This window comes from Cibotium barometz, chromosome 61 (assembly GCF_041138505.1).
Source record: "Cibotium barometz isolate CiBa-2024 chromosome 61, ASM4113850v1, whole genome shotgun sequence".
NCBI lineage: Eukaryota > Viridiplantae > Streptophyta > Polypodiopsida > Cyatheales > Cibotiaceae > Cibotium > Cibotium barometz.
Window position 1 is genome coordinate 36,669,716 of NC_141106.1, and position 18,474 is coordinate 36,688,189.

Below are 18,474 nucleotides of genomic sequence, written 5' to 3' on the forward strand. Positions count from 1 at the left end.
TCAGAAAGAACTTCTCGGGGTCACTCAGCATATCTTTGTACTCGGGCGTCCCTTCCTCCGGAATCAAGGACTTGCACATCGTCGGACTGTTGGGCATGAACCCTGAATATGCGTACTGCCCGAAGTTCACTGCCGCATGGTGCCCGGATGCCACCCAAATCCATGTGGTTAGCGCCTCCACCAACTCCTCCACCTTCTGCATCTCCGGCCACCAGGCCGCCCCTGCGTGGTCACCATGTCCCACCTCCTTGATCTCCTTCCACCAATTCTGCACCTCTGTATCTCCCTGCAGCGCTTCATCGTTTTTGTAGTAGATGCCCACGTAGTCCTTCACCCACTGCTTGATGGCCCCCCACAGCTCCAGCCCATCTTCGGCGAATGGGTAGTCCTCAAACACCAGCTTCACTCCATGCTTGGCGCTTGGGTCTTCCTCCGCCATTCCCCTACATATGACACCTCCCTTATATCAGCCAACGGTGTACATAACCACCCAATTTTTGTCAAAATAAATGGATTAATTCATTAATTTTACTTAAAACAAAAATTAAACAGTGAGCTCACTTCCTGCACATCTTAAAACATGATAAATTCCCATTCTACATACATCTCTTACTTAGTGGCGCCTCTCTCATGACTCACATGCGTTAAGACACTTCCTACATTGTGGTCATTCACTTCCATTGGAAGAAGTTTACCTTTTCACTAGATCTTTTGGAAGAGCCTGCTCGTCAAACCGCCAACTCTTGTACATGGCTGATGAGATCTGCATGGAGTATTTTCCAGGAGTGAAAGATCGTTCTATGATCCCTCCCGCCTTAATGAGGGATGTTCTTGCCGAAGCGTTGATGTTCATGGTATCCTTGAAGTGGGGGAAGAGCAAGACATACAAAGGATGCATGGAACTGAGGTGCCGATGGGTGGCAATGATGAAAGGCTCAACACACGCATGGGTCCTTAGCCTGCACCCAGGGTCGTGTTAGTAAGCCATGTAGAGGTGAATGTGTTAATTTTTCGCTACTAGATCAATGGAAGGAAGGCATATTTGATAATACCAGTGGCTAACAAGCTGGTGAATGCCGCTGTCTAGTACAGTAACATGCGTCTTTGCCAGCCTCCATTCCCAGCCTGGGAGGCCGGGCGGCGGTGGCGTAAATACCCTGCTCACACCTTTCTCGCCTTTGTTCTTGGGAGGGAGGCTGAGCTCGATAGCCACGGGCATAAGAAAACCCACCTCAGACAAGAAGAAAATGGTCCGAGAAGCGTATACTTTGCCATCACCCTCGTTAATTCTGTTGACATAGGGCATGATTGCGTCATGGTAGTCGAGGATGTAAAGCCGCTTGTTCTCGATGGCCTGTCCAAAATATAACTTCCTATCCATCAGATTCAGCACCTTATTATTAGTCGTGCAAACGCACCATTTATCATTAATAAATCATACCACGTTCAGTAGTAAGATTGGAAAACATAGTGAGCACATAGCCTACCACACTGGAACGGATTAAAAAAACAGAGGAAAGGAAAGGAACACACTGGCATGGAGCTGATACCTTTTCCACTGTGAGACCTTGCAAGTAGCGCTCAATGTGTTTGGCAGTGATAGCTGATGTGGCCGGCCCATACTCCTCAGGATCTAATTTGCTAACTATGGGGAATTCCTAAAATGATCAAGGAAATGATTAGAAGCAATGATCAAAATTAGAAGTTATAATCCTAGCTGACTTCTCATGGGACGTGCATATGATATATGGAATAACTATTCTTTTTTTTTTTTTGGTTTTTTGACATAATATGATGGTAGACGAGGGCTATCCATCTTGCTCTTTCACCACCCATAAAAATAAATTGTGTGTGAAGATCGTAGTAAAATATCAGCGCCGCTTATTGTGAATCGGAGCATACTTGGAGTCGCTGAATACACAAGGGATTGGCCCCAGCAATCCTTTGACGTCCGAATTCTTCATCTGATCCCCAAGACTCTCTATTAGCTGCCAAAAGGGAATGCCATGTGCGCAGTCATTAGTATAGCAATAATTAGGTGCATTAATAGAACGATGATAGAGGTTGTGAATGATTGAAAAATTGATCAATTCCATGTATAAATACATATTTATCTATGGCTCTTTGATCTCTATCAAATGCTTTCATATGATGGGTTTACCTTGTACTATGCCAGGAGGAGGAAAACTGATGATTGTTCCATCTCTAGGGTTTCTAAGTATGGGGGAAGAGGTAGTCTGCACAGCTCGAAGATCTCCTACATACAAATCATGTATCTCGTCTAACAAGCTGAAGGGTTTGTTTTCATTAAGGTGTGTCTCCAGCACTGGCAGAAGGTCATGGCCGAAGCACCTCAAAGTTGCAGCAATAAACATTGCTTCTTTTAAAGGACTAAACTTGTCATCTCGCGGGACGTAAGGTGCGAGAGTGAAGACTGCAGGCTCCTCTGACGCGGGATCTTTGAAGCAATAAATGGACAAAATCAATTGCATCATTAGAAAGAATAATTGCATTAGACATATAAATCAATTGCATCATTAGAAAAAATAATTGCATGGTCAAAACATTTGACAAAATCAATTGCATAATTGCATGGTTAGAAAATTAGAGGATTTTGAGTGATCAAATTGTTTTGTCTAAAAAATTCACCGCAGAGGCAAATCTCAGGTTGGTACTGAATTGATTGAATTGCCTCCTGCTTACCTGCCTTAGAGCGTTTTCGGCCTGTTCTACACCTTCTCGGATATGGAAGATCAGAAGAGCCGCCCAGCACAGGCCTGGCATAATCTCTGCTCTTATCCGGATCGCCCAAGTCATTATACACATCATAGTCGTATATTCTCTCTCCTGACTTTCTCTCACCTGTTCCATCACCCCTCAACGACACCAGATCCTCTTCTCTCAACTTCACCAGCGCATCCGGCGTAGCGTTCGGTAGGAAAGCCTATGCATAAGAAAGTATTTAGGACAATGATAAGCATGCCCTGCATTAACTAAATTATGGGATGACTAAAAATTAAGCTCAATTACGTTAATTTTCAAAGCCAGCTGCAATCGGAGTACGGTTTTGCGCACCTGATTGCCAAAAAACACTCGTGGGCGCCTGCCGAAGTTGCGCTTAGACTCCACAATCCAGGAGTTGCAAGGGAAATGGACGGCCGTGGCATCAGGCATCTCGAGTGTGACAGATTTCAAGAAGAACTCATTCTCGTGGCTGCTATCTACAAGGATTGCACCCGGCTTGCCAAAATCCTTGGGAACGGAGAACCGAACCGTGATCACAGAGTCCTTTCCTTTGTCTGTGGAACTGGAACGATCGAATTTAAGGTCTGCTTCAGGACTAACCTTTGCTTCTTTGCTTTCTGCACTCAAAATGGGTCACGTGGAGGAGAATTAGTGATCACTGACGCGCTGATCAGCAGCAGTCAGTTGATCGATGATAATTAACTTAAGCTAAAGGGAGTCGCTTTTCATGATCTAGGTTAAAACACGTATTAACTAAGCAAGACTTGCCTGGGTCGATGTCTAGGCTGACAAGATACATCTTCACTTTCTTGCCAAGGAGGTCACACAGGGCGTGGGAAGCAACGTCGAAGGCGCCCTCCTTGAGGATTTCGACGGTTGCGATCAAGTCCTGGACCTGCAGGGAGCTAGCTTGGGGCCTCTGTTTGGTAAAAGAAGGAAAGGCGTTGCAACGAACGACCATAGCTCGATTAGCAGCGGATCTCATCAGAGAGGTGGAGACGCTCCTCTGAGCTAGAAATTCTAAAGTTCGAGCACCCAAATGGGGCTTTGCAAGACGATGCCCAATCAAGCTAGCAGCAGGGGCAGCTGAGATAGAGCTAGAGGCTGCCATTGGAGTGGTGCTCGTCGGTGAAGCGGCCATGCAGCAGTGATCGGCAGACGCTAACATTGTTAAGAGCCTAAATTCTTCTGCAAATAAGCAACAAATTGCTGACTCCAATAGAAATAGTAAAGCTTGAGGCTAGCAGTCAGAGATGAAGATGTTTTATAGGCATATATTACCCTGCATGGGGAGACCCGGAGAGGGTAAAAAGGGTCATTTCTTCATAAAGGGGGCGTATATGGCATGTGGATGAGTTTTTTTTTTGGCAGTTTCATAAAAGGAGCCGTATATAACCACACTGATAAAAAATATATAAAGGTGTGATGTTTGAATTTTGAAGGGTAATTTGTATATTCCATAGTATGAATTTGAGTATTTTATTGAAGGGTACTTCTTATTTTCTTTCTACCGACCAATGCCATAAAAAATATTTCCCCCCCCCCCGCCCCCCCTCCTGTACTTCTTGGAAGTCTCTGTGTGTACGCCGGCGTCTCTATCTCTCTTTGAGATATTTAATGATGTTAGAAGTAGATTAATCAATGTTAGAAGTAGATTAATCATTGTTAGAAGTAGATTAATCAATGCCATCAAAAATATCACCCCCTCCCTCCCCCCTCCCTCCCTTTACTTCTTGGAAGTCTCTGTGTGTACGCCGGCGTCTCTATCTCTCTTTGAGATATTTAATGATGTTACAAGTAGATTAATCGATGTTTAGTGTCCGACCAAATGGCACGATTCTTGCATGGCCTAAAAGAGAGGGCCCGCAGACTAGCAGTTTTTCCTTTAATTATTGCGAGGGCACACTTAGTAAACTTAGTAAATTTTCAAATTGAAGCTTTTGTTTCGAAGGCTCAACTTTTTGACGTAACCTTAAGAAGGGTTACTTAGTCTAAATTTTTGATGTCCTCATGTGAAGGGTAAAAAACCTAAGAAGGGTTTCCTAGTCTCGGTTGGAAGGGAGGGGGAGGGGGTTATGAGCCTTAAAAAACAGAGAGGGGGAGTGGGGGGGGGGGGTTGGTTATGAGTCTAACATCAATTACCCATCAAAACAAAGTCACAATTCAAAAGAAAAAGTAGAATAATGAGCTCCCAACAATCTCTCACAAAGAAAAAAATTTCGAGTTTCCTTTCAAATTCAACGGTTCTTATTGAAGATTGCTCCCCAAAGCTTATTGAAAGGATGCACCTCTCTAAGTATGCGACGACCAATGGGGAGTGTTAATTCGTTGTTATTTTGCTACGTGTTACATTTCTTTTTTTCAAGTAGCTGGAGACATATCACTCCTATTATTATCCACAAGATGTCTAGAAGGCACCACTAGAGTGTTTGGCCACTTGTCTGTCCTTTGCAAGATGGGTAGTCGCAAATGCCTATAAATGGGCTAGTTTATTTTGTCTCCCATGCATTGGCATGTGCCCTACTTGGGTTAGAAAATGTCCTTGAATATTCCTTTCCATTTGTCCTTTCCAACTTCACACTTCGAAAACCTCCTTTTTGTTTGTACAGTTCTTTGAAAAGCCCATGTGTTTGGACATCCTATTGTTTGATCCCCTTCACACACCTACCTACACCTTAATATTGCATACTTTTTTCTCCTCCTTACACAAATACCTACATACATATTATTTTTGGCATATTTAAGTTGTTAGTAATATAATGTAAGTGCTTAAAGAAGTTGTGTTTTCACTAGTTAATCAAAACAATGGAAAGTATAAAAGTTGTCATGGTTTAGTACCTTAACAAAAGGAGAAGTCCTTGAAAATAAAGGCAATGCCAAATTTTAATCTAGATTTTTAAATACACAAAGAGTTAAGGTTTTTGAGCATTGAAGCATATAATTTATATTCCTTAAAAAATTTAGGTAATAATATATATTTGGCATGTATTCTTAAGAATTCTATGAAGACATGGCAAATATACATTCTTTGTATTTTGTTAAATAATAATATTATGTTTTTATGAGTGTACATTTTTTGTTTTTCTTTATAAGCATGTCTAAGAGTGAGAATATCGAAACAATTTTCAAAGATTTGTATTGTAGAAGGCTAATAGGCTGCGCTACTAGAATATAAAAACCATTCTGACATATAATAATTCAAATCTATGTTGTTTGCTAAGTTAAGTTGTGTTGATAATTATTTGTGAAATAGTGTTATTATTCACTATTTTCCTTGTATATTTATGTCCTTGAGTTGTGTGTCTTTGAGAGTTATCCAACTTGGATTATCCACAAATATTATCATACACAAGACATTCTAAGTGTTTTTAAATTTATCATATAAGAAACAAGCTGCCATCTTAGAACCTAGAATATAACTAAAAGCCATCAATATGCAAATGTACACATTGGGAAGGACCTTAGATTGAAGTAATGCATTAGGTGTAGACGAGGGCTCGAAAAAACAGGCATTCTAGTGTATAATTTGTACTGGCCATAATTAAGAAAAAGAGGCTGAGATTTTAAGTAGCCCTTATTTCAAGGAATAAATTTTTATATATTTTAGTTATAAAACCAACCATATTGTTGAGATTTTGAAACAAAAACCGGATATATTTAAGATTTGTTGATTGAAAAATATGTTTTCTTCTAGCATAGCATTGGTGTAGGCATCAGGGATGAGACTCTGATTCAGCTCCGAAAAGTATTTGAAAGGACACACGTGAGGGTACATACTACTACAGACGAGCACCGCAAGCTCCACATGGGTATTCTGAACGCGGAAGGACTAAAGCAATAATTACACAGAAAAGTCCGCAATGATCATGCGGAGTGGTCCTTCCGGATATAGTGTCATCGGAGTGGTCCTTCCGGATACGTGTCATCGATCCACACATCCAAGCAAGTTTTTCATGCTCGCTGGCTCTTCCAGACACCGACCTTATGTTACATATTGTTTTTGTACTTTTCTAGTAAGATCAATGTATTAAGCATGTGGTCCCTTTTTGCCTTTTCACGAGTCCCACCCGAGGTTGCCTTCTGACAGGCACCCTTGTCCGTCAAATTTGACTCGAAGGGTTAGGAAGCCCCAAGTTTCAGAGTTTACTCACAGCTTAGAATTACTTTTGCAAGAAACACGAGATAGGAATCTGCAAGTTTTTCACATTTTACGTGCATTTTTTGACAACTTCGAAATATTTTTGCCAGCTCTTTACTACGTTTAAAACACCAAAAAACGCGTATGAGGCCCTTAAAAAATCAGCACACTTGCGCTTCAAAATTGACATGTTTGGTGAAATATAGCGAGTTTTTTTAAAATTTTAGTGAAAATTTTTATGGGCGTTTTAAAAATTTTACGACCAAATTGTTCAAAAACAGGCGTGATGCCTGTCAATTAGTAACTATGCGAGTCACGACATTCTTCTTCGCTTTGCATTTGGCTTTTCAAAATAAAGTTGCACAAGTGGGTGCGGAAATGGCCCCATGCAAGAATAGCTAACTTTGCACTACACACAAAGCTAACTCTTGAATTTAGTCCTTAGTAGAATGAGATCATGGACATTTTAGTAAGAATATTTATTGTCAACATTGTTTTGATAAAAGTCTTTCATAACACACGCATTTTTCAAAATATGTTCAAATCATACAACTGATATGGGGGGATTTATGGGGTAGTGGGGGTGTGGAGTATCAAGAGTTGGAAAATGGTGTATAGCACTTGCATTTAAGTGATGCCCCATTTTTATTTTTATTTCTTAATATTGAAAGCCACTGTATTTCTAAAAAACAACCTCATTTTTATACTCTTCTCCATAAAGATATTGCAATTTCAATTGCCACTATAAAAATCTATAGAATGCTTTGGTATAGATCAGATGTTCACTATTCTAGGACTAGATACTTTATAGTATAGCTAGCACTTAAAAAGACTCGCCTCTCGTTTGTCACCACAAGAGTTGTCCACGTAGAGCTTGGGACTCCCCACTGCTGCAAGACCATGCTCCCCACTATGCAAATTCAATAGCCCTCTCTCTCTATCTATCTCTCTCTCCACATGCACTACGAAAAGGACAAGAGGATAGGGTAGAGAGCTAGAGCACAAATGAGTACGAACACACTCTCAATCAACACTCAAGGGAATTTCCCTTTCTCATTAGAGAAATTCACTTATATTATACAAGGGAGTTATAAGTTTGGGCGTCCACACCTAATAACTAATTGGGTGCCCACTTATTGTCTAACCTTATCTAGACTAATCTAAGCACACATTGGGTGCATGCCGGCTCTTTTACTTGGCTCGATCATCCCTTGAGTACTTCATAAGCATAATTTTATGGGAAATACAATGATTGGAACAAGTTATTAATTCTTGATTGGGGCACACAACACATAAGTGAGGATGGACAAGGATCTTTTAGGTGGTGTGCTCATCATGTGTGTACATCCTTTAGTGACTTTGCACTATTTGTGCATGCTCTTGTCTCATTGTAGATGGCCCATCTCCACTTGTGACCAATGCACACTTTCATAATAAGGGTGTAAGCTTTTTGTAGATGTAGGTGTGTGCATTATTGATGCATGTTAAAAAGAATGTGGGGGAGAGGGAGAGCTTCAAACCCTAGCAAGCAAACACACACACACACACACAAGAGAGAGCAAGACACAAGAGAGAGATGGATAGCTGAATTTTCTTCTATCTTCTTCTTCTCTACTCAACCAACATAACATAAAGATAAGAGTACACACTATATGGGTTTGTAATCAACTACTACAACACACAAGGGTCGGTCCATAATGTGAATCCGACTAAATGAGCTTGCGCTATAACTATGCCAGTCTCTAGTAATCCAAAATAGCTGTCACACTGCCTGTCATCCCACTGGCCGCATATCACCCATAATCTTACCAACCATGCCAGTTGGTGTAGATGTGGAAGCTATCACCCAGGCGGGTCATCAATGTCCGCCGTAGCACTAGTTAAGCTCGATATCTCAACACTCCCCCCTCAAGCTCAACTCCACACACTACACTCCAAGTAAGCTCCTAAACCTGTGGAGCTTCTCTGTGTCCAATGCCTTCGTGAAGATGTCAGCTACATGATCCTCTGTGCTGACATATACCAGATCTACATCTCCTAGAACCTTCTCCCTCACAGAGTGATAATGCACCTTAATGTGCTTCGTTCTAGCATGATATACTGGGTTACTGGCCAACTGTATGCTACTCATGTTGTCACAATATATGACAACTACCCTATCCACCGGGCTCTCCCATGTCACCAAGCAGCTTCTGAAACCAAGCTACAACACAAGTTGCCATATTAGCGTCCCTGTACTCTACCTATGTACTTGACAAGGCAACTGTTAGGTGCTTCTTATTACTGCTCCAACTCAGAGAAGCACTCCCAGATGAGAACATAAAACCACTGGTAGATCTCGTGTCTATAATACTACCAGCCCAATCAGCATCTGTGTACCCATGCAACTGTATCTTTGTACCAGTCTCATAGAAAGGTCCAAATCAACTGTGGACTTTATGTACCTAAGGATCCGTCTAGCCGCATCCAAGTGTGGCTTCATAGAGGCCTACATAAGCTGACTCACAAGTCCAACAACATAGCTCATGTCTAGCCTTGTAATGGTCATGTAGATCAAACTACCCACTATGCGCCTGTATGTAGTGGGGTCCTCCAAAAGCTCACCTGTATCTCGAAAGCTTTGTGTTCTTCTCCAATGGCACTGAAATAGGCTTACAGCCTGTCATACCATACTTGGACAACATGTCCAAGCCATACTGCCTTTGCAATAGCAAACTGCCATGAGGTGATCTCACCACCTCTATGCCCAAGAAATATCACAGCTCACCCAAATCCTTCATCTCAAAATTGTGCTTCAAAAGCATCCTGACATCATGTATGTCTACACATCACCATCACTAGTGATAATCAAGTCATCCACATAGATGATTAATAGCATGTTCCCTCTATTTGTCTTTTTCACATGTAGTGGAAAGTCTGCATTGGATATCTGAAATCCAATGGTAACAAGATACTCCCCTATCTTGTTTGACCATGCTCTGGGTGCTTGCTTCAAGCCATACAAGGCTTTGCGTAACCTGCACACAAAATCTGGATGTGCATCACTCTCATAACCTGGTGGTTGCATCATGTACACTTCTTCTTGCAAATCACCATACAAGAAAGCATTCTTTACATACATTTGATATAAAGACCAACCCTTCACTACTACAGCCATAGCAATGACAGCTCTCACGGTTTCCATTCTTGTAAGCGGGCTGAATGTCTCCTCATAGTCTATGCCATAAGTCTGCGCATAGCCCTTGGCAACCAATCTTGCCTTGTACCTGCTATGAACCATCAGCATTGTGCTTGACTTTATACACCCACTTACATCCAATTGCCTTCTTTTCCTTAGGCAAAGGCACTAACGCCCATGTTGCATTTGCATCCAATGCTGCCATCTCCTCATCCATGGCATCTTTCCATTTCTTATTTCCAATTGCCTGCTCAAAGCAAGTGGGCTCAACCTCCTGTATTGCTTTTATCATGTAAGCATAATGATGGGCTATATATCCATCATATCTCAACCTGTCAATAGGGTATCTAACCCTCGTAGACCTGCGTACACCTGGATCACTGCCACGTGTCCTCAAAACAGCCCTGCTTCCCCTTACACTAGGAGTAACCACAGACGGAATGCCAAGCTCCTCATCAAGGCTCTACTCAGAGAGCCACTAGAGTCACCATATACATATGAGTGACCTGCTGGACAGATCAGGCACAAAAGGTTGATCTACCTTTTCCTTCCCTTTTTGTGATACATGTGTACTTGCATCATTCCTCAACCTGCCTGACCATGGGGTAAAATTGGATCCACTGCTCGAGGACTCCCTAGGTCCACTCAACATGTGTGATTGTTGCTCTACATGTGGTGCAATATCAGCACTTCTTACATCTGCATCTTCTGTTGCCTTCACTACCAGCTACTCATCTCATCGAAGACAATATCTCTACTTACTCGCATCTCATGAGTGGTAGGGTTATAGCATCTATAACCTTTTTTCTCCATAGCATAACCAATGAAGATGCATTTCTCTGCAATTGGATCCAACTTTGTTCTCACTTAATCAGGAACATGTATATATGCAATACACCCAAACACTTTCAAGCGAGACAGTCTTATGCATGTAAACTTTTGTTCAAGAGTCATACCATGAATAACTACAGTGAGTGTCCTGTTCATAATGTACACAGCAGTTGCTACTACTTCTCCCCAAAAGTAATGTGGCATATTCTTTTCAGCTATCAAGGCACGTGCCACTTCTGCAATGTACCTGTTTTTCCTTTCTGTAACACCATTCTATTGTGGAGGACGTAAAGTGCCTTTTGATTCCTTGCTTTCTCAGGAAATTACGTGAATGCAGAGCTATTAGATGTTATACATTTAGATGTATGGGGACCAACCAAGACTATAATAATTTTGGATTGTAGACCTGTATTATGTTACATTCATTAATGATCACACGAGGAAAGTGTGGGTTTATTTCATGAAGGGCAAAAGTGAGGTGTTTGCTCACTTTCAAAGATTTAAAGTCTTAGTTGAGAAGGAAAAAGGCATGAAAATAAAATGGCTAAGATAATATGGTGGGAGAGAGTATTTCTCTAATGAGTTTAATGAGTTATGGATAAAGCACATTGAATATAGTATACATATAGGCACTGCAACAAAATGGTGTTGCAAAAACCAAAACTAGGCACATTATAGAAGTAGCACATACCTTGATGTCTAAAAAGAATATTCCATATTATTTTTGGGCAGAAGCAGTAGCAACTTCTGTGTTCATTATTAACATAAATCCCAGTGTAGTTGTTCATGGTATAATGCCTGAAAAACGTTTACATGTATAAAACCAAATGTGTTTCATTTGAAAGTGTTTAGGTGTATTTCATATGTGAATGTTCCCAATGCAGTAGTGAGAAACAAGTTGGATCTAAAGGCAAAGAAATGGATCTTCATTGGTTATGATTTAAAGAAGAAATGTTATAGATGTTATAGCCCTACCACTAATGAGATGTGAGGAAGTAGAGATGTTGTCTTTGATGAGGTAAGTAGCTGGTATGCACCAGTAGTGAAGAAAAAAAAAGCTGCAAATGTAAGAAGTATTGATGTTGCACCACATGTAGAGCATCAATCATAGGTGCTTAGTGGACTTGGAGACTCATCTAATTATGGAGCTAGTGTTAGTCCATGGTCAAGTAGGTGGAGGATAGATGTAGGTATACATGTATCACGCAGCAAAGGGAAGGAAAAGGTAGATCAATCATAGGTGCTTAGTGGACTTGGAGACTCATCTAATTATGGAGCTAGTGTTAGTCCATGGTCAAGTAGGTGGAGGATAGATGTAGGTATACATGTATCACGCAGCAAAGGGAAGGAAAAGGTAGATCAACCTTTTATGCCAAATCTGTTTAGCAAGTCACTCATATGTGGATGGTGACTTAGTGGCTCTAAGCATAGCCTTGATAAGGAGCTTAGCATTTTGTCAGTGGTTATTTTTGTTGTGAGGAGAACTAGGGTTGTTTTGAGGACACATGGAAGTGATCCAAGTGTATGTAGGTCTCTACAAGGGTTAGGTACCCTATTGATAGGTTGAGATATGATGGATACATAGTCCATCATTATGCTTATATAGTTAAAGTAATACACGATTTTGAGCAAACTTGTTTTAAGCACGCACATGCAAATAAAAAATGGGAAGATGCCATGAATGAGGAGATGGGAGCATTGGATGCAAATGCAAATGCAACATGTGACTTAGTTCCTTTTCCTATGGAAAATAAGGCAATTGGATGTAAGTGGGTGTACAAGGTCAAGCATAATGCAGATAGTTCAGTGAGAAGGCATAAGGCAAGATTGGTTTCCAAGGGTTACGCACAGACCTATGGCATTGACTACGAGGTGACATTCAGCTCGGGGTGAGAATAGTAACCGCCGCCGTGAAATTTTTTATTGGTATGGCTATGAAGATGGATGTGAAGAATGCCTTATTACATGGTGATTTTCTGATGGATGTAAAGAATGCCTTATTGCATGGTGATTTTCTGATGGATGTAAAGAATGCCTTATTGCATGGTGATTTTAAAGAAGAATTATACATGATGTAGCCACCACGTTATGGAAGTTATGCACACCCAGATTTTGTGTGCAGGTTATGCAAAGCCCTTTATGGCTTGAAGCAGCAGGCACCGAGAGCATGGTCAAACAAGATTGGGGAGTATCTTGTTACCATTGGATATTAGATATCCAATGTAGAATTCTCACTTTATGTGAAAAGATAGATAGAGGGATCATGATATTAGTTATTTCTGTGGATAACTTGATTATCACTGGTGATAGTGATGCCGACATAGGAGGCTTTTGAAGAAGAAGTTTGAGATGAAGGATATGGGTGATTCTTTGGCATAGAGGTGGTGAGATCACCTCATGGCATTTTGTTATTACAAAGGCAGTATGGCTTGGACATATTGTACAAGTATGGTATGACATGCCGTAAACCTATTTCAGTGCCGTTGGAGAAGAACACAAAGCTTTTCGTAAACATAGGTGAGCTTTTGGAGGACCCCACTACATATAGGTGCATAGTGGGTAGCTTGATCTATATGACCATTACTAGGCCAAACTTGATCTATGTTGTTGGGACTTGTAAGTCAGTTTACGCAAGTCCCTAGGAAGCCACACTTGGATGTGGCTAGACAGATTCTCAATTACATAAATTCCATAGTTGATTATGGACTATTCTATGATGCTAGTACAGAGATACAATTACATGGGTACACATATGCTGATTAGGTTGGTAGTGTCACAGACAGGAGGTATACCAGCAGTGGTTTTATGTTTTCATTTGGGAGTGTTGCTATGAGTTGGAGTAGTAAGAAACAACAAATAGTTACTTTGTCAGGTATAGAGGCAGAGTATAGGGGTGCTGCCTATGGCAACTTGTGAGGTATACCACCAGTGGTTTTATGTTTTCATTTGGGAGTGTTGCTATGAGTTGGAGTAGTAAGAAACAACAAATAGTTACTTTGTCAGGTATAGAGGCAGAGTATAGGGGTGCTGCCTATGGCAACTTGTGAGGTAGCGTGGACTCAAAAGCTACTTGTGGTATGGGTAAGCTTATGGATAGGGCGATTGTCATTTATGGTCACAACATGAGTCGCATACAGTTGTCCAGTAACCTAGTATACCATGCTAGAATGAAGCACATTAAGGTGTATTATCACTTTGTAAGAGAGAAGGTTGTTAGCAGGTGATGTAGATTTGGTATATGTTAGCACAGAGGATCAGGTGGCTGGCATCTTCACTCACGAAGGCATTCTAATATACCATGCTAGAATGAAGCACGTTAATGTGCATTATCACTTTGTGAGGGAGAAGGTTGTAGTAGGTGATTTAGATTTGGTATATGTTAGCACATAGGATCAGGTGGCTGACATCTTCACGAAGGTATTGGGCACAAAGAAGCTCCATAGGTTTAGAAGCTTACTTAGAGTGCAATGTATGGAGTTGAGCTCGATGGGGAGTGTTGAGATATTGAGCTCAACTAGTGCTACATACATTGATGACCTGTTTGGATGATAGATTTTGCACTTATGTCACTAGCATGGTTGGTGAGATTATGGTTGATATGCTCCTAGTTGATGACATGCTATGTGACATCCACTTTAGAGAGTAGTAGAGTTATGGCATAGTTATAGCGCCAGCTCATATGGTTGAGGTCACACTATGGAGCAACCATTGTATGTTATTGTATTAGAGTACTTTCCCATATAGTATGTACTCTTATCTTTTAAGTTATATGGTTATAAATAAGAGAAGAATATAGAAGAAAATTCAATAATCCACCTCTCTCGTGTCTTGCTCTCTCTTGTGTGTGTGTGTGTATGTGTGTGTGTGTGTGTTTGCAAGTAACTCAAGCTCTCCCTCTCCCCTGCATTATCTTTTACTTTGAATCAACAAGTACCTTTTACACACTTGTTTTACTAAGAAAATCACTGATGATGAACAACCTAAATAACACAAAAATAACATCATTAATCTCAACTATTGACTTTAATTTCACACATGACTAAACAAATTTAGAATAATAAGATGGTCAAAATACGAAAGTAAACATCATTAAACACAACTATTAACCCAAAATTAGCTTTCACACACTTGTTTTACTCAAAAAAGTCACTAATGAGAAACCCAAATAACACAAAAATAACATCCTTAATCTCAACTATTAACTTCAATTTCACACATGACTAAACAAATTTAGAATAATAACATGGTCAAAATTAGAAAGTAAACATTATTCAACGCAGCTATTAATCCAAAATGACCTTTTATATTTATATAAATAAATATATTTTAACAAATAATTCAACTTAATCAACTATTAATCAATAATTACCTTTCACCCATTTGTTTCACTCCAAAAATCACTAATGATAATAACCCAAATAACACAGAAATAACATCATTACTCAACTATTGACTTTAATTTCACACACAACTAAATAACATTTAGAACAATAAGATGGTAAAAAATAGGAAAGAAAATATAATACCTTAGACAAAATTAAACCATAACAAAATAATATAACACATAACAAGATGTGCATACCTCCATTGCCATCTTGTTCTTTGATCCTTTTGCAACCACCCATTATAGGTTAAAGAATGTTATGAGGCATTAACTCATCTTGGAAAGGATAAAGCCCCTAGTTGGGGACGGTTTGACTATTGAGTTCTTCTAAAAACTTGGGAGCTTTTGGCTCTACACCGATTTCTTATATGCTGAATAGTGCTTTTATCTCTGGTAAACTTGAATTTTCCATAAAAAAGGGCTTAATCACACTGATTCCCAAACAAGTGGTAGCTTCCTCCTTGCAACACTAGAGACCTATTTCGATGACTAATCCCCACAGATTTTTCCTCATCAGCAAATACATGGTTTTTGTCTGCCATGTATAAAACTGTTCCCCATTAAATTTGGCTATTTCCTGTGCTGAACTCATGATGATGTGAATTGTTTAAGAGATGATTTTCTATGGTGACATCTTGCTCACCGATCCCCACTCCCTTGCTTACACTGGCACACACCCTAGCCGTCGCTCGACTATGCATAGACGTAGTAGTGGTGGGGGTGGTTGTTCTAGGAGTCCTGCCATAGATGTGAGGTCTCCTACACATCAGCCCCACCCCATCTTCTCAGCTATACCTCAGACACCTAGGAGTCCTTATGCTCCTTGTACGATATCCATAGGAGAAAGTGTATCATGTGCGCAATAGATCCGTGCTCATGGATGATGTATGGAAGGAGATGAAAGGGCGTATCCGCTAGTTCTTAAAGATTCAATTTGTGCATGAAGTGATGAAGAAGTAGGATAAGAAAAACTTTAGCATTGAGAAAAATTAAGAGCAAGTACACTCCCAAAGCTGATGTAGTGCCGAATCAATGGATCAACAATGTCCTGGTTAAAACCATGGCATCGCATACATCCAAGGTGCGCGATGCTATGATGGGGGGGGAGCCAAAACCTACTTGGCTTGATGCGAAGGAGTGAAAAATGATCCATGCTGAGTATAGATACATGCGTGACAGGTACAACTAGCAAAGTATAGCCGCACACGGGCTTGGTTTGGAGAGTGTTACCTCTTCAGAACTTGGTAGTGGAGGCTATGAGTCCTTCCATGAGTACTTTGCCACTTGATAAGTGTTCCATGGATACTTTGTCAAGCTCTTGACTACACCAAATTTAGTGTCATGTATCATGAGAAGGTATCCTTTGGTAGTACATAGCAATTTAGGGTTCTCTCTTCCAGATTAACACTGAAGTTTGAACCAAGAGTCTCAATATCCCACAATCTTGTTATAAATGGCATCCGTGATGTTGTAGTACTCAACCCACTCATCCCAAGTCCTGTTGATGTCATCACTTAACTTTGAATAGAAGAATTTCATAATATCTTCTTAGAGTACTTTGTTTTTACTAAGCTATAGTTCCCACTCTAATCATGTCAATACAACTAACTTTGTCACTCTTTAATGATTTTGCCAATAGTGTATTTCTAGCCATGATCTCATTGTTGTATCAGGTGCACACTCTTCTCATCTAATCCATGAAGACACATGAACATTTTACAATGATATGTTTTGTCCCCTTTTCCTGTTTGGACTCATTAAAGGTAAATTATCAACTAATGACTCAAATTTAACTTTAAGATTTGGTAATGTGCCCTTCATGTACTCCATGTGATCATGTGAACATCCTTTTTAGAAAAATTGTCTCCACCACCAAATAACAAGGTTACTATCTCCATGAACTTATAAATAATTTAGACAAAATGATATTTTCTATTATCCCTTAAAAATCCTCTACTTTTGGAGAGAGTGGAGCTTCTCTCTCTCTTCAATCTTCCTTGGAGACTTCATCAACATACCAAACCAATTAATTGGTTTGGGGCCTCTACTGTGATCAAATAATCAAGTAATTTAGGAGGTAAAGTGTGGATTATTGTCTTCTTTCTCGTAAATCTCCAAATGTTTCTCTTCTCAACCCCTCTCAAGCTTGAGAAGCATTAATTTGAATGGCTTTTGAATACTATTGAAGTTCTTTAATGTATTGTAATGAAGAAATACATAAATTTTTATTTATGCTTAATTTATAATGGTTTTTAAGCATTTCTCTCTCTCCCAAAGAATGGTCATTCCTATGACCTATTCTCAATTCAAATGAAGCTTCTCATGAAGCATTTCTCTAATCTAAAAGTAATTTCTATGCTTGTCTAATTGGAGGCCAAAATAATGACTTTTAATACTTTTATGCTATTTAATTTATGGTAAAAATAAGAATCAATCCATAATTGGATAATGATCCAATTAGTGGTTATTCTAGTCACATGAATAATACTAAACTTTATTCTTTCAAATTTATTGAGAATTATCAGTAATAGCAACGGAGCTATGGCAAAATTTTTAAAAAATAAACACATAAATCATTTTCATTTATATTATGAAAAGAGGACTTCCTACCATATTCTAGGATTAATCATCAGGTGGTTGCAAGATGAGGTTATCTAGTTTCATGGAGAGGGTGCCCTTGGCTTTAGCTGCAAAACATGCATTTTTTCAAGAAGAATAGCCAATCTCTCATAGTTAGCCAAGGAGTTTCACTTCAAGGTCTTCTAATGAAACATCATATGCAAAGTTGGACACCTAAAACTATAATCTGATCGAATATCCAATAATTGCAAATCCCCTTTTCTTTGGGAACCAAGTTTGTATATAGGCCCTGTCGTAGGTTTAGACAGGTACAGTGAATGTGAGTAAATTGCCTATAACTTTTACATTATTACTCATATGATGTTCCCACTTTGCATATCACAAATACAAATAACATAGAGCTTAACTTGATTTATCGAGTAATTTTTGATGTGTTCTACTATTTTCTATATTATTTAAAATGTATTAGAATTGTTAAAAAACACACTATTTTATCTTCCCACCACATCTACCATTTAAAATGCTCAAATAGTATGGATCTAGTGATGATTAGATTGGAAAAGATTAGTATAATGTGGGTATAAGGTAAAATTCCAAATCTAACGGTTGGATTTTTGT

The 18,474-nt window shown here is 39.7% G+C and overlaps 1 protein-coding gene across 1 annotated transcript in view; it reads right to left on the bottom strand.

Moving 5' to 3' along the window:
• The window catches only part of LOC147604853 (linoleate 9S-lipoxygenase-like), a 4,390-nt gene extending 371 nt beyond the window's left edge, over positions 1 to 4,019 (bottom strand). The window contains exons 1-9 of the mRNA XM_086794923.1: positions 3,514 to 4,019; positions 3,076 to 3,362; positions 2,704 to 2,944; positions 2,162 to 2,458; positions 1,903 to 1,988; positions 1,551 to 1,658; positions 1,053 to 1,354; positions 696 to 959; positions 1 to 443 (exon numbers count right to left, since the gene is read on the bottom strand). The exon at positions 1 to 443 is cut by the window's left edge and continues 371 nt beyond it. Coding sequence (XP_086651049.1) covers positions 1 to 443; positions 696 to 959; positions 1,053 to 1,354; positions 1,551 to 1,658; positions 1,903 to 1,988; positions 2,162 to 2,458; positions 2,704 to 2,944; positions 3,076 to 3,362; positions 3,514 to 3,913 — 2,428 coding nt within the window. The 5' untranslated portion in view covers positions 3,914 to 4,019. The remainder of the gene's footprint in view (positions 444 to 695; positions 960 to 1,052; positions 1,355 to 1,550; positions 1,659 to 1,902; positions 1,989 to 2,161; positions 2,459 to 2,703; positions 2,945 to 3,075; positions 3,363 to 3,513) is intronic.
• Positions 4,020 to 18,474: the final 14,455 nt, after the last annotated feature.